General features: G+C 44.6%; 1 protein-coding gene and 1 long non-coding RNA gene across 3 annotated transcripts in view; both read right to left on the reverse strand.

The window, feature by feature from the left end:
• Nucleotides 1-179: 179 nt before the first annotated feature.
• Nucleotides 180-15729, reverse strand: LOC135824497 (uncharacterized). Its single transcript, XR_010554864.1, has 8 exons — nt 15428-15729; nt 10925-11012; nt 10499-10578; nt 7923-8007; nt 6532-6616; nt 2998-3082; nt 2526-2610; nt 180-1631 (listed from the first exon to the last, which is right to left on the reverse strand). It is a non-coding gene; the product is annotated as an uncharacterized LOC135824497 (long non-coding RNA).
• A 2078-nt stretch (nt 15730-17807) lies between these two features.
• Nucleotides 17808-23445, reverse strand: part of LOC135825228 (mucin-2-like) — a 37269-nt gene continuing 31631 nt past the window's right edge. For both annotated transcript variants that reach the window (XM_065337967.1, XM_065337968.1), the window contains 3 exons: nt 21561-21674; nt 20120-20208; nt 17808-18769 (listed from right to left, as the gene is read on the reverse strand). In XM_065337967.1, the coding sequence (XP_065194039.1) occupies nt 18463-18769; nt 20120-20208; nt 21561-21674 (510 nt within the window). In that variant the 3' untranslated portion in view covers nt 17808-18462. The remainder of the gene's footprint in view (nt 18770-20119; nt 20209-21560; nt 21675-23445) is intronic.

A 23445-nucleotide genomic window follows, 5' to 3' on the forward strand; every position in this document is an offset into this window, starting at 1 on the left:
AACCGCAGAAATCCATGCCATATTTGGACGTTTCCCTTACAAACATTCTATATTAGGCAACGAAACTATTTTTCTCGGCTTTTTCTGAGCCTGTCACCTTGTTTCAGTTGTTTCAGCCAGTACAGCCCATTCATCACAGCCTCAAACCTTGCTACAAGCAACAACTGCAACGCGTTGGGTCAGAGAGAAGCAATCACGTATACGTGTACATGTATCTGATTGAAGTCCATACTAACTGTCCATACTAACAAGTTGTTATGTAGGCAGTCATGAACAAAATCAATGCATATCAAAGTCTAGCGATACTATAGTACTGGCAACAAACTGAAACGCATATGGAAAGTTTCCACATGCATAGCACAGCAGCACTTTGAGCAGGGTATAGTAAGGTATGCAGAAACAGGCACTGTGAGTATCAGCAAAAATGTGATTAAATCATGAGAGGGCAGAAATTCCAGTATCTAGCTAAACCTTGTGAATCTAGCTGAGCTACCTAAGATTCATCTTTGTCAGTAAATACATGTACAGTCAACTTTGCGAATAACGACATTCGGCGGGGCATCAGAAAAGTGTCCTTATTCGCGAAGTGTCGTTATATCCGAAGTCCCATTTGAATGTATGTGAACCCATATTTTGTATAGTATGACATGCATATCGAAATGAAGCTCTTTTCATGCTCTACGTCAATTTGTACTTTACTTTCGTATTGCAATTGAAAGGAACAATAAAGTCAATATCCAAGGGAAATATATTGAAAAATTAACCTTTTGGAGCCATCTGCAGGGACATGTTCATGTACATGTATGAAGATTAATGTGCAATCATGTACAACATAGGTGTGCTGATCATTCCAACTATTTTGAAGAAAAGAAAAAAGAAAAAGCACCCCCCCCCCCCCCCCCCTGGCTGTATCTTCTTGTACATGTATGTGTGCCTTATCCATCGCCACGGGTTCTGGTACTTCTGCATGACACTTGACAGGTACTTGAAATAGCTGTCAAAAAGCCAGAAAGTCGTTATTCAAGCAGTGAATATGACCTCGGGGCACTAAAATCATGTCGCTATTCGCGAATTGTCGTTATTCAGATAGTCGTTATATCCGAAGTTAAATGTATACAGTCAGATGGGACTTTGCTCTGGGCATGGAAATGCTGTCGTTATTCGCGAATTGTCGTTATATCCGAAGTCGTTATTAGCGAAGTTGACTGTATCCCTGCAGCCATATTTCTATCTCATGAAAACACTACAAAGCAAAGTTGATTATTGACCCGACCGAAAACTCGGACCAAAATTGCAAAATAGGAAACAAACACTTTGAAGTAAAATAGCCTAACAACCACAAGGAGCAAAGCCAGCTTTCAAAATCAACAATGGTCATCTTCCTCAGCACTCTACTCTACTTGATCATTCTACAACCATTTTATACCGGAATGCTCCAGAGTATTTGCAATACGGATATAGCACAACTCACGGCAACTTTCTGCTCCAGCTTCTGGTGGTGTTCTTTGACTACTTGACAGACTTGAACTGGCATTGTGTGTAGAGGAAATGGACTGTGGAAGACAAGGTTGTTCTCAAGAGGAACCTCGCGCCACACAGCAGACCATATCGAATCATACACACACGCACACCTACACACACACACACACACGCGCGCGTGCGCCCACGCGCACACACACACACACACACACACACACACACGCACGCACGCACGCACACACACACACACACACACACACACAAACATATAATTATATGTATAGTATATTGCACGGTGACTGCCACCACAAGGACTAGAACCAGGGACCTTCACTCATTGTAAAGCACCATTCGTAGCAGCAATAACCACATTGACAGCAATAACAGCCATACCGTACTTGCGCGATTAGTGCCCCTGGGGCACAATTTTTTCAATGTCGATCACAGATGGGGCACCAATCAAGAGAGGGCACAATTTTTTCAATGCTGGTACATTTGAATCATCCAGCATAAAAACAATGCAAAGCGTAGCCTAAAGTTAACTGTAAACTATCTCGACTCAACAGAAATGTCAACAAAATCTGTGATTTTGATCCTGAACCCACCAGTGCAATGACATGGACAAGGACATTAGCAAAAGAACACCAAATTTGCAAATGCGCTTGGTTACCAGCTCAGGGGGGGGGGGGGGCATTATTCAAGAGAGGGTTTTATTTTTTCACCGGCTCTCAGAGACTGGGGCACTATTCAAGAGAGGCTCTAATCGCGCGAGTACGGTAAGAGCAACAACAGGAATAATAGCATAGGCATCAAAAACACGACCAACAACATCGGCAGCATCAACAGCATGAACAGCATAGGCATCAAGAGCCGCTACAATGCCGCCAGTAAAACCAGTAGTATCCATCGGCTGCAACCGCAGAGCGACGGTAACACATTCAGCACCCCTAATATCACCAGAAATCACAACAGCAACAGCAGTAACATCAGCAACAACCACAAGAGCTACAACAGAGGCGCATCAGCAGTGGGGATGACCAGTTAACCTTTCAAAAGAAATCCCTGTCTTCCAGTGATCCGTTGACTTAGTCATACTGCACCACTTCCACATGCTTGTGAAATATTACCCATCTGAATCAATACACAAGTATAGAAAATGAATGTGCAAGTGTTAGCAATCATATACTTCAAGATACTCTGATCATGACAGCATCAACACTATCACAAGCAACAATGCATGTACACCATGGCCTGCATTAACAGGTTCAACAGCATCCGAGCAGCAAAACCACCATTAACGACATCCGCAGCAGACATGGTTTCAACAGCATTGGCAGCGACAACACCATGAACAACACCAGGACAAACAAAAGCTTCAACACTAACTTGTTAGTAGCGACAGTAGCACCGACAGCATCAACAGTTTCTACAGCTTTTACATCAGCTATAACAGGAACATCATCAACAACCGCAGCAGCTTCAACAGCGGTGCAGAAGCAATGGGCATAACAAGTTTACCTTTCAAAAGATAGTCCCATCCACCAGTGTTCTGTGGACTACATCACATTGCAGTACTTCGAGATGCTTGTGAAATATTCCGGAACTGGAGAAACAAATAGGTACAGCAAAAGAGTGTGCATGTTTTAGTCATGATATACTTCAACATTCACTCGGATCATGAGAGCAGAAACACAGCCGACAACAATACCAGGATCACAACATTGGGCATCAAAAACTAAATCATTGCTATTGTCAACAAGAACAGCATCAGCAACAACAGTAGCAACAACAGCATCAATAACAACAGTAGCAACAACAGCATCAACAACAACAGCTTCAATGGCAACGATAGCAACAACCGCATCAACAACAGCAGTAGCAACAACAGCATCAACAACAACGGCAACAACAACAGCATCAACAACAACGGCAGCAACAACAGCATCAATAACAACGGCAGCAAAAACAGCATCAACAACAACGGCAGCAACAACAGCATCAACAACAACGACACCAACAACAGCTTCAATGACAACGGTAGCAACAACCGCATCAACAACAGCATCAACAACAACGGTAGCACCAACAGCATCAACAACAACAGCAACAACAACAGCATCAACAACAATGACACCAACAACAGCATCAACAACAACAGAAGCAACAACAGCATCAACAACAACGGTAGCAACAACAGCATCAATAACAACGGTAGCAACAACAGCAGCAACAACAACAGCGGTGGCAACAACAGCATCAACAACAACAGCAGCAACAACAGCATCAATAACAGCATCAATAACAACGGTAGCAACAACACCATCAACAACAACAGCAGCAACAACAGCATCAATAACAACGGCAGCAACAACAGCATCAACAACAATGACACCAACAACAGCTTCAATGACAACGGTAGCAACAACAGCATCAACAACAACAGCAACAACAACACCATCAACAACAATGACACCAACAACAGCATCAACAACAACAGAAGCAACAACAGCATCAACAACAATGACACCAACAACAGCTTCAATGACAACGCTAGCAACAACCGCATCCACAACAACAGTAGCAACAACAGCATCAACAACAACAGCAACAACAACAGCATCAACAACAATGACACCAACAACAGCATCAACAACAACAAAAGCAACAACGGCATCAACAACAACGGTAGCAACAACAGCATCAATAACAAAGGTAGCAACAACAGCAGCAACAACAGCAGCAACAACAGCGGTGGCAACAACAGCATCAACAACAACAGCATCAATAACAACGGCAGCAACAACAGCATCAACAACAACAGTAGCAACAACAGCATAAACAACAATGACACCAACAACAGCTTCAATGACAATGGTAGCAACAACAGCATCAATAACGGTAGCAACAACAGCATCAATGACAACGGTAGCAACAACAGCATCAACAACAACAGTAGGAACAACAGCATCAACAACAACCGTAGCAATTGCAGTATGAACAGCATCGGCAGCCACAACACCATCAACATCACTCTTGCCAATAAGAGAATCAACACCATCTTCAGCTACAGCACTGATCAATCACATCCGATGGCGTGTGAGCCAAGAAGACGCCGGGCACTGTGCAGTTCTAGCCAAGAAGACGCCGGGCACTGTGCAGTTCTAGCCAAGAAGACGCCGGCCACTGTGCCAAGAAGACGCCGGCCACTGTGCCAAGAAGACGCCGGGCACTGTGCAGTTCTAGCCAAGAAGACGCCGGGCACTGTGCAGTTCTAGCCAAGAAGACGCCGGCCACTGTGCCAAGAAGACGCCGGGCACTGTGCAGTTCTAGCCAAGAAGACGCCGGCCACTGTGCCAAGAAGACGCCGGTCACTGTGCAGTTCTAGCCAAGAAGACGCCGGTCACTGTGCAGTTCTAGCCAAGAAGACGCCGGGCACTGTGCAGTTCTAGCCAAGAAGACGCCGGGCACTGTGCAGATCTAGACCTGCAAACACTGGACTGTTCACTGGTGTTGAGAAGAAACTTGACTTCTCGATCGGATATCAGGGAGCAGCACTTTACAACAGCATCACAACTATCGACAGGCACAACAACGCCGACACCATCAGAAACAGTATCAATACCACCAGTAGCAAAAACAGCATAAGCACAACGGCAGCAGCACCACCATCAAACTTATGGGAAACTATAACAACATCAACTCCATCAGAAGCAATTACAGCATCAAAGCCATGCGCAGAGATAACAGCATTTTAAACAGTTTCCGCAGCAACAGCAGCATCAACAAAACGGGACACAACAATAGCATCAACACCTGTAGAAGCTCTAGCACCAACACCACCCACAATATCAACAGAAACCACAAGAGCTACAACACAGGCGCATCAGCAGTGGGGATGACCAGTTTACCTTTCAAAAGAAATCCCTGTCTTCCAGTGATCCATACATGTATATTACATGCCTTATATGGACAGGATTCAGATTTAAGATCCCCATTTCGACAGTGTTCAGCATCGGTACCACGGTGGCTGGGTGGTAAGGGGAAGTGTTCAGGATGTGGTGGGTGTGGGTTCGAATCTGTTCGTTTCTTTCTTTCAAATTTTTCAATTATTGAAATTGGAGAGAAATTTTCTAAGTCCAACCAGGCAATAACTGGTAATATCGGCCCGTTTGAGCGGGCAGATATAGAGATTTGTAGCCCGGTGAGGAAGGTCGCTGATTGGCTGTAGATGAGACAACGGTCACGTGGCATGTAATATTACGCGATATTGAACTAAAGAAATAGTACTGTATTTGATGACTCACTGATACGTCAACACAAAGTAACTCTTTGTTGTGGCATTTTCAACTTTTCAACTGAAATGATTTTGTATTTTTTCGTGGTTGCCATGTCAATTGCTATGACAATGTCGTGCCGGATCTTTTTTTAGTCTCCGTTTTCAGTACTGTATACATCCTCATGGGCTTTATCAGACTTTTTTTTATAGGGTTTAGAGGAAATATTTTCTTTTTCCTGTTTTGATAATGCTAGCTAATCAATATACATTGTGATTTAGATGTTGACATTTCGGCAAGTTTCAGCAGCAGCCCAAAGGTCAGCTCTGTGGAGCAAGGGAGAAACTTGTTGCGGGCCTTATGGCATATTATTTCCATAAGGCCCTCGCTACCATGCGATAAACATTAGACATCCTTCAAGATTCTCTGATTATGATAGCATACTGTAGCATCAACACTATCACAAGACACAACGCATCTAAACCATCGCATTTACTTTGCAGCAACAGTTTCAATAGCATCAGCAGCAAACCCCAGAACCCCACCATCAAGAACATCCGCACCAATAATGGTATCAACAGCATCGGCAGCGACAACAACACCACCAGCGACACCAGGACAAACAAAAGCTTCGGCACTAGTAGCGACTGCAGCACCGACAGCATCAACAGTATGTACAGCTTTTGGATCAGCTTTTGGATCAGCTATGGCAGCAACATCAGCAACAACCGCAACAGCTGCAACAGCGGTGCAGAAGCAATGGGCATAACCAGTTTACCTTTCAAAAGATATTCCAATCCACCAGTGATCTGTGGACTAGATCACATTGCAGTACTTCGAGATGCTTGTGAAATATTCCGGAACTGGAGTAACAAATAGGTACAGCAAAAGAGTGTGCATGTTTTAGTCATGATATACTTCAACATTCACTATGATCATGAGAGCAGAAACACAGCCGACAACAATACCAGGATCACAACATTGGGCATCAAAAACTAAATCATTGCTATTGGCAACAACAATAGCATCAAAAACAACGTTACCATAACACACATGAACTCCGTTGGCAGTGACAACAGTATCAACACCATCGGCTGCCACAATACCATCAACACCACCAGTTGCTTTTACAGCATCAACAAAATCGTTACCAATAACACAATCAACACAATCGTTACCAATAACACAATCAACACAATCGTTACCAATAACAGAATCAACACAATCGTTACCAATAACACAATCAACACAACCGTTACCAATAACACAATCAACACAATCCTTACCAATAACACAATCAACACAACCGTTACCAATAACACAATCAACACAATCGTTACCAATAACACAATCAACACCATCTTCCCCTGCAGCACTGATCAATGAAATTCGATCGCCCGGCTCTGTGTAGTTCTAGACCTGCGAACACTGGACTCCTCACTGGTGCAGGAAATAAACTTCATTCACTCGATCGGATTTTAATCAGCAGCACTTTACAACTGCATCAAAACTATCAGCAGGCACAACAACATCAACATCATCGCCATCAATAACAGTACTAACGTGACCACCAGTAGCAAAAACAGCATCAGCACCAACGGCACCAAAAACTGCATCCGCATCCATGGCACAACTAACAGCAAAAGCAGCCTCAAAACTATCGGCACCATCGGCATTACTAACAGTGCCAACAGCATCAACAGTTTCGGTGACAACAGCAGCATCAACACCATTGCCTGCATTACCACAATCAACACCATCGTCACCAATAGCAACAGCAACATCACTGGCTACTACAACAGCATCAAAACTTTTGAAACCAACAACAGCATCAACACCATTGCCAGCAATATCAGCATCAACACCAACGGCAGCAGCAGCAGTACCATCACAACTATCACCAACGTTAACACCATCACTCCATCAGAAGTAATTACAGCATCAAAGCCATCCACAAAAATAACACCAATAACAGTTTCCGCAGCAACAGCAGCGTCAACGAACTGGGCAACAACAATAGCATCAACACCTGTAGAAGCTCTAGCACCAACACCACCCACAATATCAACAGAATTTGCAACAGAATTTGCAACTTTAACAGCAGTAACATCAGCAACAACCACAAGAGCTACAACAGAGGCGCATCAGCAGTGGGGATGACAAGTTTACCTTTCAAAAGAAATCCCTGTCTTCCAGTGATCCGTTGATTTAGTCATACTGCAGCACTTCCAGATGCTTGTGAAATATTCCGGATCTGAATCAATACACAGGTACAGTAACTGAGTGTGCATGTGTTAGCAATCATATACTTCAAGATACTCTGATCATGACAGCATCAACACTATCACAAGCAACAATGCACCTACACCATGGCCTGCATTGACAGTTGCAACAGTATCCGAGCAGCAAACCCACCATGAACACAATCGGCACCAATATTCGCATCAACACTATCGGAAGCGACAACACCATCAACAACGCTCGTACCAACAAAAGGAGCATGGAACAAGAGTATTAATAGGAGCAGCATGAGTCACAACAGCATCAGTCAGTACACCAAGAGCGGCGACAGAAGCAACAATACCAACACATGAACGAAATACACTAACACCAGCATGAACAGCACCAGTGGCGGTAGTGGCAGAAGAACCATCAACACCAGCGTGAACGATTACTGTAGCAGCAACAGTAGTAGCAGCAGGAATAGCAGCCTGAATTGTGGTAGCATAAAAACACGTTAACCCACGGACGTGCATTTAGGACCGCAAGCATGCACAGCTCAAGACTCTGAGTCTTAGACGAAGGGTGGGAGAGAGAGAGAGAAAGCAACGGCCCAAAAAGGAAACATTTCTTGTCTCAGTAATGGACCAGCAGTACTGGAGTCAGCCGTCTAGCGCAGTGCAGTTTGACACCGATAGCAAAAGACAACCACGATGCAGATTTTAGGAATAAGCACGAGGCCTAATTGCCATACATCATGAGACCACCACACAACACGTGCCCACGAGGACTAATCTGGCTTTGCTGCTCAAAGCCTGCAGTGCAGTTTCAGTGGCAGCAACAGCGGCACCAACACCAACATCAACAGCTATAGCAGTAGCCACCCCAACAGCAACTTCAACAGCAATGGAAGCACAACGTCATCAGCAGCACCAGCAATGGCAGTAGCAGGAATGACAAAGGCATAGCACTACCTTCACTCACACCCACAGCAACATCAACAACTTCAACAGCATGAAGAGCTACTAAAGAATCTACATTATCAGCATGATTGTGCTGCAACCGATAGCATCAAAGGCAGCAGTCGCAGCACCAGCAGTAACAGCATCAATAGCAGCAGCACCACCAGCAGCAACAGCAACAGCATCAATAGCAGCAGCAGCACCAGCAGCAACAGCAGTAACAGCAGCAACCATTGCAGCTGACGAATGACATCAACACCAGCAACAGCTTCAACACCAGCAACAGCTTCAACACCAGCAACAGCTTCAACACCAGCAACAGCTTCAACACCAGCAACAGCTTCAACACCAGCAACAGCTTCAACACCAGCAACAGCTTCAACACCAGCAACAGCTTCAACACCAGCAACAGCTTCAACACCAGCAACAGCTTCAACACCAGCAACAGCTTCAACACCAGCAACAGCTTCAACACCAGCAACAGCTTCAACACCAGCAACAGCTTCAACACCAGCAACAGCTTCAACACCAGCAACAGCTTCAACACCAGCAACAGCTTCAACACCAGCAACAGCTTCAACACCAGCAACAGCTTCAACACCAGCAACAGCTTCAACACCAGCAACAGCTTCAACACCAGCAACAGCTTCAACACCAGCAACAGCTTCAACACCAGCAACAGCTTCAACACCAGCAACAGCTTCAACACCAGCAACAGCTTCAACACCAGCAACAGCTTCAACACCAGCAACAGCTTCAACACCAGCAGCAGCTTCAACACCAGCAACAGCTTCAACACCAGCAACAGCTTCAACACCAGCAACAGCTTGACCACCAGCAACAGCTTCAACACCAGCAACAGCTTCAACACCAGCAACAGCTTCAACACCAGCAACAGCTTCAACACCAGCAACAGCTTCAACACCAGCAACAGCTTCAACACCAGCAACAGCTTCAACACCAGCAACAGCTTCAACACCAGCAACAGCTTCAACACCAGCAACAGCTTCAACACCAGCAACAGCTTCAACACCAGCAACAGCTTCAACACCAGCAACAGCTTCAACACCAGCAACAGCTTGAACACCAGCAACAGCACAAAACATCAACGACAGTCATAATCATTAAAAGCATGAACAGCAACAATTACAGTTATGTTGAACAATTACAGTAATGTTGAACAATTACAGTAATGTTGGCAAAATCAACAATAGCATCTAAAGCAGGGAGAGAAGCATCAATATTACTACCAGCAGCAACCCCAACATCAACAGCATCAATAATCACACTGATAACCACAACGTCAACAGCATCAACAATCACACTGATATCCACAACATCAACAGCATCAACAATCACACTGATAACCACAACATCAACAGCATCAACAATCACACTGATAACCACAACATCAACAGCATCAAACCAGTTACAGCAGCAGCGCAAAAAACACAAGCAGCATCGTCAGTAGCAACAGCAGCACTAGCACCTGGAGCAGCAGTAGCAGCAGCAGCAGCAACAGCTGCAGGAGCAATGCAGCAGCAGTTGGTGTAACCAGTTTACCTTTCAAATAACATCTCCATCCACCAATGATCTGTTGTCTGGCAGATACTGCACTACTTCCAGATACATGTGAAATATCCCTGATCAGTATCAACAAGCAGAGTGCGGCAAATCAGTATCAACAGTATCATCAGCATTTTTGTTATCAACAACAACAACAACAACAACAACAACAACAACAACAACAACAACAACAACAACAACAACAACAACAACAACAACAACAACAACAACAACAACAACAACAACAACAGTGGCAACAGCTGCAGCAGCAGCACCAGCTGCAGGAAGATTAACAGTAGCAGCAGCACCAGCAGGAGAATTAACAGTAGCAGCAGCAGCAACACCAGCTGCAGGAGGAAAAACAGTAGCAGCAGCAAAACCAGTACCAGCAGCAGCAGCAGCAGTAATGCTGAAGCAGTTTACCTTTCCTGACACTGTCCCTATCCATCAACGTACTGTTGACTGGCAGATATTGCAGTATTTCAAGATGCAGTTATGGGATATCCCTGATCTGTATCAACAAACCAGTACAGCAAATGAGAGTGTGCATGCGTTGGTATCAAGTATTTCAAGATTATACTCTAGGCGTGACAATTCTTGTGCACACAGTACTACACATACCACATGGATTGATCCCCTAATATCGCAGCAAGACACACATATCACTCAAAATAGCTGAAACCACACCTTGAAGTGTGTAGAGCAACACCATGTCAGACGGGATACTTGCCGTGGAACTGTGACTTGCAAGATGCTTTCTTTGTTGTAGAGTAGGGAATAAAATGCATGCCATAAATGTATCACTACAAGTAGATACTTGTGTCTGGAACTTTTTCGAAGTAAAAAGTAAATTTCAGCACCCTTTGTGTCCTTACTCCCCCTTCCATGAGGTGTTATTCATTAGGTTCAGGGTGTTGACAATGGGAAAAGTCTGAAGAAACAATGATTGTCACCACGAGGACTCAAACCAGGGACTCTCGCCTAATGCCGAGTAATGGCTAGCCACGCTCTACCACTAAGCTATGGTGTAGTCGTCATCCAAGCAGCGACTTTTCCACATTTTCTTCAGGCTTCGAAATTCACGCTTTCTGTGGATCTGCACAGGCTGGTGGAATGCAGCTCTCAGTGACCCACACACTTAACATTACAAACTAGCACACGGGGAGCCCCAATACATCAAAATAATAAATTACCTTACTGCTCGAATAGACGTGCCCAACAACAAAACCGCTTTACTCTGCCCCTTTATTTATCAAGCAGCTATCAACTTTTCCTCCAGGGACACCAAGCGTACTCGTAATACCAATCTTCTTTATTATCCGATTCTCTTTTCCAACTCCCTCACCTAATGAATATTAGATACATTGGGGCTCCATGCATACTAGTTTGTGCGTCAAGTGTGTGGGTACAGTGAGGGCTGGGTCCCACCATGTACCAGCCTGTGTATTGCCACAGGAAGTGTGTGGGTACAGTGAGGGCTGCGCCCCACCATGTACCAGCCTGTGTATTGCCACAGGAAGTGTGTTTCAAAGTCTGAAGAAAATGTTGAACAGTCTCTGCTGGGGTGACAGCTACACCATAGCCCAGTGGCATAGCTGGCCTCAAGCCAAGGTGCCTGGTTCGAGTCCTGGTGGTCAAAGTCAATTTTTCTTCAGACTTGTTCCCTTTTCAACACCTTCAACTAATGAATCTCTATTATCTGGTGAAATTTCAATGGAAGAGATCACATTTTGGCAGGCACTGCAGGATTTTTTATTTTTGGTTGGTCACAATTCGGTTTAGCTTACTAGTAGCTTCCCTCTCTTTGTATTTTACGTAACTACGAGCCTCCCAAGTTGGGTGGTCTATTGCTTCGCGTCGTCGAGTTGTAGTTGGACTTGTACACTGTATGTCCAATGGTTTTGCTAGTCTCGTTGTAATCCTGAAAAATTTGGAATTTTTGTTTGCATGGGACTTACATGTAGCTGGTGCACACGTTTGTTTGTTCTCTGCTGAAACAATTCCTTCCCCTCATTACAACTTTTCTTGTCTGAACCTTCTAAGCTGGAAGGTTGTTGGTTCGCACTTCGTAAATGTGTTGCAGCTAGGTGTCAGAGTGGTTGAATGTCTCAGTACCCCTATCAGTTCTTGTGCCTTGAGCTGTGTTCAGAACTGGCTTGTATACATGGTACACATGCTACGTTTGTGGTTCATGCGTGATCAAACGCTCGTACACGCTTTCACAGGAAAATCAAATTGAGTAGTCTTTTAGGGTGCGCAACACAACACCATAGAGTACAAATCTAGTGAGTTCACCAGTCAAAGTGACTGCCAGTACACGCCAGTACACGCCAGTACACGCCTGATACACGCCGAAAATACGTTGCAATTTCAATGTCGGCACGTTTCTGTACCCATGACGCCCCAAAGGCCAGCAAAATACGCAATAAGGTGTGGTTTTACGCGTACACACACCAGTTGTGAACACAGCTTCAGTGTCGCTATATCAGACTGTATATGTTACATTGATGGACCGTTAATCACACCTCGTAACATGATTACAAGCAGACTTATGATCTGCACCATACACAATGCATACGCAAAGTTGTACGCGCATGATAAGACTACACTCAGCTGACTTTAAATGAACCTAAGGCTCTGAACGCATCATGAAAAAGTAGCAAAAATAAGATTGAGTGTGCTTTACACTCTGGTATGGCCCTTGGTGGGAACGTTGCTGATTGATCATCTCCTGCTGCACAATCAGACTGGCCTCATACAAAACAAAACCATGTCTCCTGCACAATCAGACTGGCCTCATACACACACAAAACCATGTCTCCTGCACAATCAGACTGGCCTCATACAAAACAAAACCATGTCTCCTGCACAATCAGACTGGCCTCATACAAAACAAAACCATGTCTCCTGCACAATCAGACTGGCCTCATACAAAACAAAACCATGTCTCCTGCACAATCAGACTGGCCTCATACAAAACAAAACCATGTCTCCTGCACAATCAGACTGGCCTCATACAAAACAAAACCATGTCTCCTGCACAATCAGACTGGCCTCATACAAAACAAAACCATGTCTCCTGCACAATCAGACTGGCCTCATACAAAACAAAACCATGTCTCCTGCACAATCAGACTGGCCTCATACAAAACAAAACCATGTCTCCTGCACAATCAGACTGGCCTCATTCAAAACAAAACCATGTCTCCTGCACAATCAGACTGGCCTCATACAAAACAAAACCATGTCTCCTGCACAATCAGACTGGCCTCATACAAAACAAAACCATGTCTCCTGCACAATCAGACTGGCCTCATACAAAACAAAACCATGTCTCCTGCACAATCAGACTGGCCTCATACAAAACAAAACCATGTCTCCTGCACAATCAGACTGGCCTCATACAAAACAAAACCATGTCTCCTGCACAATCAGACTGGCCTCATACAAAACAAAACCATGTCTCCTGCACAATCAGACTGGCCTCATACAAAACAAAACCATGTCTCCTGCACAATCAGACTGGCCTCATTCAAAACAAAACCATGTCTCTCGCAATTATTCATTAGTTGGAGGACGACAACAGAAAACGTCTGACACAGAAAAATGACTGTCACCATCGTGACTCGAACCTGCTACATTGGCCTTAGAAATATAGGCTGGTACCAGTTGGCTTTATGAATATAGGCTCTATAACTGAGGCCCCGGTCAAATTTACAACTCCGCCTAGAGTTGTGTATATAATCACTCCCTAAGCTATGCTATAGAGCATCCCCGCAGAGAGCGCCCAAAACGTCTTCAGACTTCGGTATTGCCGTATTCGCCGGAGTATAATGCACACTTGAGCGGCATAATGCACACTTGAGCATAATGCGCACTACTCCCCCCCCCCTTTTTTTTGAGCAACTTTATGGCAATTCTAGATATATCCGGAGTATAATGCGCAGCCTAGATTGTACACATCTTGCATTCGCTGTGTAGCTGGAAGAAGACACCACAAATGCAAGGACATGGTTGGAACAGGGTCAGCTCATCACAGACTCAGAGGTGGCAAACTTCGCAACAGTGATACATTGCACTACTTTTTGAAGTGCATGCATTCTGATATTCGGAGCATAGTGCGCAGCTGCGATTTGGGGCCTGAAATAGTGCATCTAATGTGCGCACTTTACTCTGGCAAATACAGTCACTAAGACTAAAATTTAATTATCTCAATGCAATACATGCCATTCTCAATCCACATACGCCAGTGTACAAACAGGCATGCACAATGGAGGCAGTAGCATACAAAATGAGGGGTAGTAGGCCGCAGCCTGAAATTATTTCTCGCCTATCTCGCTCCCCTCGGCCGGCGAGAACTATTACTGTATAGAAGAGAGTAGCAAAATGTTACGAGTTATGACCAACTGTCCACCAAAACTGATAACGAAAAAATACATAATGGTCAGATCATAGTGTCACAATAAGGCACAAACCTGACAGGGGTACTGAGACATTCGACGACATTCAACGACTGTTAGTCATAACTCGTAACATTTTGGTTCTTCCTCTTATGAATCCTATTGGCTCACCATCCGAGTTCCAACATCCATGTAATCTGGTAATAATTTACTACTGCAGTCCTGAAGATGGGTCTTGGCCGAAAATTCGGATTAATCTTTTCTTTCCGTGATTGGTGTAGGCCAGAGATCGCTTGGAGAGTGTTGTAAAGATGTAAGGATATAGTGGATGGGTACAATGGAGTCTGTGCATATTCAAGAATGTAATTTCTATAATAACAAAATAGTCGAAGTGTCAAATACAAGACTTCTTTTGAAGTGTTACGCCAAAGGAAAGAAAAGAACATTTCCCAAAAGGTATTGCTATCAGTAAATTACATCATACAGATTGGTGACGCTAATAACAATACAAAAGTCAATCGCTAACCTTTCGCTGATCTTGTTTCGCAGCTGACCTTCAGCTACCCAAATAGGATGTCGGAGAAACTCCAGTATCAGCCAGGTTCAACAGTAAACGCTACTGTGCCGTGCACTGCACGCCATCGCAGAAAATTGAAAAGACGTGTTGTCTGCAGCTAGCTAGCTGCACGCTCAAACTCAGAGTCAAAGCCTCGACCAGCCTAACACTATTACAAAACGCCATATTGTTATAGATATACCACAATTACTACGCGGTGCTATTCACTACCTCGTGCCATGATCATCTCACATCTAAACAACTACATTCTAGTACTAGCAAAAATAGTAATAAAATTGTATGATTCTAATGCGTTATGCATAATTATTATTATGCCTGGCTTGGCCGGCAGCTGCATGTGCACGTGATCGATCGTGAGCTGCTAGAAATAATAAGCTAGCTGCATGATGAAATATTAATTCAATCACGTGACTGTGAGCCAAGCAGATGAGTGCGAAGTAACCATCAAAGTCGTTTTTTATCGGTTCCTCACTTCTTTGATTTCGATTATCATGACTATCAGTCGAGTCCTTTTCATTCCGTATCTCCCAGCATCCTCTTATCGATGATCAGCGCTTTCTTTGTTCTCTTTGGTATGCAAAAGAAGAGAAACCAGCAGCTAGGGGCACAGTGCGGATGATGGAAACCTAGCTGATCCCGTTTCGCGTAGCGCGAGGAGCTGTCCGAACACTATAATTATGGTAAATGGAGGCAAGACGATAGGGAGTATTCACAACAATGACGTCTCTGGGCATGCCCTGTCAGCACACGCATACACATACACACACACACACACACACACACACACACACACACACACACTACTACTACTACTACTACTATCAATCAGCTACCCCTTGGGGTCACGCCGCCCTCCACTCAGAGAACTGAGCGCAAGGTGAGAGACACACACACACACACACACACACACACACAAACACACACACGCATACACACACACACACAAACACACCACACACACGCACACACACACGTGCGTGTTTTTGTACAAGGTCATGTAGTACTTGATTACTGCCAGGAACTGTTTACAATGGTTCCCCCAGGCGAGTGGGGGAGATATAAGAGGAATTATGGAAAGATGCTCATTGAATCCCCCAACTGCCAAAACGCCCTGAAATCCCCGAACAATGGGGTAAGGTGGGTGAGGACAAACTGCAGATTCTGCACACGCACACACACACACGCGCGTGCGCGCACACACACACACGCACACGCACAATACTATATGATAACGCCCATCCGCAGATGATGGCAGGTCCTGAAGGACCGACAGTGTTTCAGTCGCGGAAAACAGAACTTCGAGTGGGGAGTGAGGTCCTGGTGACGGGCAAAAATCTCAGCCGCAGTGGCACGCACACAAGCACACACACACACAAAGTTAAGAAACTGGGTATTCTACCGGCTGAGCAATCATCAATCATACAACATAATGATCACTGATTGCAAAGCTCAGAGTTACAACCAATACAACCGTTCTGGCTTCTGTGTGCGATAACCGTGTCCCCCCCCCCCCTTCTGTGTGTGATAGCCGTGTACCCCTCCCCCCCCCCCCCCCCTCCCTCCCATGCACACACACTGCATGTTGTGTGTAACTCCAACAATACACGATTCTATGCCAATTTAAGATAATTATACAGTCAACTTCGCTAATAACGACTGCGGATATAACGACAATTCGCGAATAACGACAGAATTTCCATGCCCAGAGCAAAGTCCCATCTAACTGTAATACATAATTATAATGAGACTTCAGGTATAACGACTCTTTGCGAATAAGGACACTTTTCTGATGCCCTGCCGAGTGTCGTTATACGCGAAGTTGACTGTATTGTTAAAACACGCATGGGCACACACACACACACACGCACATACAGCTGGACCATGTGTGTGGACACACCGGAGAAGCGACAGTTTCATATTACTACTGTACCAGTCATAATATAATTATTAGTATAATATCTATGGTGTAAATGCTACTACTGTAAATAGCAAGTTTAGCCATGATCTGTCAGCAGGATATAAGCTCCTAATTCACAAGTATATACATGTACATCCATACACGCCTGAAAATACATCATCATTCCTAAAGGCACTAAGGTGAAACCGTAACAAAACGCGTACGGAAAAAAGAACAGGTTTTCGAGGTACCCTTTGACTTTCACACTGTGCTGCGCAACAGAGCCTTCTTTTATTAGTGAGATATTCAGCATCGGTTTACCATGCTAATACAAACAAGCATCCGTTTCTTTTTTTACATAAGTGGGTATACCCAGGTTTCAACAGTGCTCAACACCACAGGGGCGGAGCGTAACCACAAAGGTCAAGAGAATGGTTTCACCAATTATATAAACATACGTTGTAACGCTGCGTTTCATGCACGTAGCTAAATGCTAAGGCAATCATCAGACAACTTTTTGACCTTTGTGGCGTTTCTTTTTTAGATGAACAAGCAATGATAGATGTAACATGAATCACTGGAAGGATTATGACCTCAAGTAGAAATAATAGAATGTCATCTTCACACCAACACATGTTACGCGTTAAAGCTGAGCAAAGAACAATAGCGCTACGAACAGTCCCTAGGCTATGGCTAACGTTTAGGGTCTTCCTCAACACACTGATTCAAACTAAGAAGAAAACAAAAGATTTTCGCTAAATGTAAAACTCTGGAACATCATGACATTGTAGTGTTGATTAACTAGAAATGATAACACTGCTTTCACAAAATCGCTTCTTGCAAACAACATAATTTATCAACATTTAAAAAACGCATGAAACGTCAAGACAGCTAACTTTCCATATCATTGTAAATAATATACTGCATGAAGTTTGTGTAACTATACTGCCGTTGAGAGCGAATTCATCTGACAGTTCACTGGGGAATTCACCAAATTCACCTGAAATTTCTCATGGAATTTCACAGGATTTGCCTGAGGATTCACCAGTAAACTCAGCAGACTGTAGAAACACAGAGTTTCTAGGTACTACTGATTACTGAGAGCTCGATAGCAGTTCTGTAAATCTGTGTAGAGTGGCTCACCATGTATCAAGCCAACACCAAGAACTGTTGCCTGCCGACCCTGCACCGCCCCAAGAGTAGTATTGCTGCTTCCATTCCTGCTGCTGCTTCCTGGGCCTGCTGCAGGCATTGTTGATGCACTCATACGGGAGCGGTCATGACGGGCAATTTCTGCATCTGCAAACGTTGCTGGCATAGTGAATTCTTGTTTCTTTTGGTGAAAACGCTTCACAATGTTGGTGAAGAATGGCCGACTACGACTGTTAGGATGCCTGTACGGTGCAACAACAACAACAAACAACAACAACAAACAACAACAACAACAACAAACAACAACAACAACAAACAACAACGACGACGACGACGACGATGACGACAACAACAAACAAGACAGAGCAGACACAGATAGAGCAGACACAGATAGAGCGGACACAGATAACTTAGAACGGACACAGATAGAGAGGAAACAGATGACTTAGAACGGACACAGATAGAGAGGAAACAGATGACTTAGAACAGACACAGATAGAGAGGAAACAGATGACTTAGAACGGACACAGATAGAGAGAAAACAGATTACTTAGAACGGACACAGATAGAGAGGAAACAGACGACAGGTGTTAGTGGGTATAAGACATGCATAGCACTACCAAACATGAACACTATTATGAAAAGCAATATAGCTGAGCATACTTCTCCACATTTCGCTCATCTCTGACAGCTTTGAACGCTCTCTGCCAGCTATTTAGACACGGTTGACACTAAAAACCCACACCGACCTACCAGCATACAAACTAAAAACTCCTTTCCAGTAGATTTGACACCTGTGATATTGCAGGATGCCCCGTACGCAATACCTGCACCCAGGCCATCTGTGATCCATATATGGTGTCCTCTTGAAATTCAATCCACTCATACCTCGGTTATCCGGGGGCGGTCCGGATTGGGCACCGCCCGTAACTTTGAAATGTCCGTACCTCTTAACCACAGACATTCCTATGGGGAAAGGCCATACCATAGGGCATATGACATCACTATTTCCACAAAGAGAGACAAAAGTGGCAATATATCCACTGAACTCGCCCAAAGGGTGCCCGGTAGACCGAAGTGCCCGCAATTTGGAGTAGTAGTATAGTAGTAGTAGTATTTATTATTTGACATGGGGAGTCCCAACAGGCATGGCCTTGTTACAGGGAACCATAGGTGAATCTTTGTGAGGTGAGCAAAAGTTCCAGCAGATTGTGCCTGACGACAGTTTGGAGGAAGAGCGTTCCACCGACCTGCCGCCGGAAAAGAAACTGAGCGCAGTCCATACCCAATATGTGCAGTAGGTAATAGTAAGGCAGCTGTATCCTGGCCTGTCCGGATAACCGAGGTATGAGTGTATGGATATAATGATGCTGTGTGCAGGATCGCATTGTCACAGGACCATTTGAGGACGACATACACTCTCCGGTGCAAACGCTTGTGAAACCATGTCAATTTGAGTTGTAAAGTGATCATTGCGCTTTCCTTGCTCTGCCACGTTTCATTGCGCCTCACTGTGTCTAGTGGCAGATCTAGTGGAGCAACATCAGGTGAAGAAAGGCAGTGAAAGACTGCAGCTCGGGCATTGAACTTACCAGCAATCAATCATTAGCTTGTACATGGCACGGGGACAGCCTGGTGGAGGTGGCAGGCGACCTTTCTCCTCGGCTATAAACTTGATGACCTAAATAGATATGTCAGATCAACAGAAGTAACAGTACTTGGTCAACATCTCCACCATACTCAAGAGATTTACACAAGCGGGCAGAAAGCAGTATACCACTATGATGGTCCATAGTTCTGCTGCCACGGCATCTGCTTATTTTACTGTGCACAACTGCACATACCAGTACAATAGTCAAAACAATAGAAGCAATTGGGACACCATGTAAAGAGTAACAGTCTACAATGTATCAGTCGGGGAAGTGAACTGCCTGAAAAGAGAAAAAACGCCAGACCCACAAGGACTCAAACCCAGGACCTTGCTTGTCCTGAGCAATGCTCTAACCACCAAGCTATGGGACCAGGCTGAACCTAGAAGGCACTGTCAAGTTTTTCACTCCAAAGGCAGCTCACAACACGTGCTACACATACTGATGGCACTTGGGTCTTTTTCCCTCCCCCAGGAGACCAACCACGATCAGTTTCTGGAACGTACTACCAGAGGTGAAACAAAGTGATAAATTTTGAAAGGATTGGGAGAACTTCAAATTCAAAGGATCAGTTGGGGAAAATGACCTTGGTTGGTCCCCTGGGGGAGGGAAAAAGACCCAAGTGCCATCAGTATGTGTGGCACGTGTTGTGAGCTACCTCTGGAGTGAAAAACTTCACATTGCCTTCTAGGTTCAGCCTGGTCCCATAGCTTGGTGGTTAGAGCATTGCTCAGGACAAGCAAGGTCCTGGGTTTGAGTCCTGGTGGGTCTAGCGGTTTTTTTCTCTTTTCAGGCAGCTCACTTCGTCTGTTACTGATCCTTTGAGTCTACAATGTATTAGGATATTAGAGGTCACATGCCTCGTACTGCTGCTCTTTTCTCTCTGAAACTCAACACTTGCAAGCCAGATATGAAAGAAAGAAAAAATCATCAATCACACCACCGGGACTCGAACCAGAGACCTTACTATTCGCGAGCAATGCTCTAACCAGCTGAGCTACAGTATGACTCTTATCCACAGTGATGGCAAATATATCCTTCTTCGATCAATCAATATCTGGCTTGCATCATACTGGCAACTCACACCACTCAAGACGGCCCTTGGCCATTCGCTTGATATCATGGGGAGCGCATTAAACTATGTCCACTGTGAGCAAACACAAATTGCAATTTCAAATTTCCCTTTCCAAGTTGCACAGTGCACAGCATCGGTCGACTTGCGACTTTGGTTCGCACGGCTCCCCTGCTCCCCAACGCCCCCCCCCCCCCCAACGAATGAGGTTCGTTTCAGGGACGACAACATACTTTTGCGACTGGGCACTAACAGTTGAGGCATAATGTCCACTCATTCATCATGACCAGCTTGAGACAGCTATGTAATTACCTTGTCTGGTGTCTTGCCAAAGAATGGCTTTTTTCCAAAGGCGAAGACCTCAAAGAGCACCACACCATAACTCCACACATCACTGGCTGAGGAAAACTTGCGGTAAAGAAGTGCCTGAGAGGAGGACAAAAACGAAAATAGAGATGCAGGTTACGTCGTGTAATAACTACTCAAGCATAAGTCAATTTCAGCAACTACCCATGAGTAATTATTTCGTGAATTAATTTCTCATCATTTTGGGACATGTTTTCTAATGGCGTTATTGGATTTGTACATAGTATTTGTGATATTTAACAAATGGCTTTGAACGAGTCGGAATATCACAGATAAATGCGGAGAGGGAATGGCAACAAGTTTATTTACGTAACTTCTAGGAGCCTGGAAAAGGGCTCCAAGGAACGCAAAAAAGTAGGCTGTAAAGTTTGGTCCCGCTTTTTGTTTCTATCTCGTGTGAGTCGTTGTGTCCTTCGGATTTGAATCTGCAGCCTCTGCTACAGAGTATAGTGCTCTCTCCATCTTGACCACTTCTTGCTTGCTACTCAATAGGCGCAGGTGCACATGAAGGGACAAGGGAGGGACTGAGAAGGGATTGGGATGGTTTGGCTTGCCGCTTATACATGCTTGCTACTCAATAGGCGCAGGTGCACATGAAGGGACAAGGGAGGGACTGAGAAGGGATTGGGATGGTTTGGCTTGCCGTTCATACACTGAAGCTTGAGAAGAAGAAATACCCAGGCCATGCAGTCGTAGAACGTTGAATTACAAACCAGTTCACGTGGGCCGCTAGAAAATGATGAGATCAAGTACCAAACACTCGCCTCTTTATCGATTTGAAGTATGAGGACCAAGCTTCGGGTGAAGTCAAAGCCAACAGACCTCTACAGTGTATTTGCCAAGGGTATAGTAGCTTTGTAGCTTTGTTATACTGTTTGATGAATGCATTCACACAAAACTAGAAAAGAAAAGACTACGTTGAACCACAGTTGTGCACCTGTTGTATACATACACCATATATACACCTGTTGTATACATACACCATATATACACCTGTTGTATACATACACCATATATACACCTGTTGTATACATACACCATATCTCTTAGCCTGTCACCAGGAAACCCTATATATAGGGTTTGACATAACGCTACACATAAAGACCCTTTATATAGGGTTAGGACCCCTAAAGAAAGGGTTTGATCAGTCCTCACAACTGGGCACACAATACACACAGTTTCACTTGTTTGTTTTTTGATATTTTCACTGCATTGCCATTGATGTTAGCAGGAGCGCTCCTACGACGTGCGCGAGTGTCGCCGCATTTGCTGCTTCCGACCCACGTGTGGATCAGCTGATGCAGAAACGGCAATGGCGGGAGCGGCAGCTGCGACAGCCGCTGTTGATGCTTCGTCTTCTTCTTCAGGAGCATCCGACGCTGCTGGAACATCGACATCATCATCCTGAGTCGACACCAGGTCGCCAGGAACATTCTCATCGCCCGAGTTCGTCTCCACTAACTCAAGTTGCTCTTCCTCCATCGTGAAAAATCAAACCCTAGATATAGGGTCTAGAAAATGTTACGACAGCGCTGCACTAAAACTAACCGTACTCGAAGAAAACAGCAACAAAATGATCACGGTCTTCAGCAAGAGAACCGTACGTACATTCTACGTATGTAGGCCCAGGCGTCTAGTTGCCATAGCAGCCAAGTGGGCTCTCAAGAGAGCTCAAGATAGAACGCGCGGCTGAAAACCCTATATATAGGGTTTGACAGGCTAAGAGATATACACCTGTTGTATACATACACCATATATACACCTGTTGTATACATACACCATATATACACCTGTTGTATACATACACCATATATACACCTGTTGTATACAT

Source organism: Sycon ciliatum, chromosome 9 (genome assembly GCF_964019385.1).
Source record: "Sycon ciliatum chromosome 9, ocSycCili1.1, whole genome shotgun sequence".
In the NCBI taxonomy this organism is placed as follows: Eukaryota; Metazoa; Porifera; class Calcarea; order Leucosolenida; family Sycettidae; genus Sycon; species Sycon ciliatum.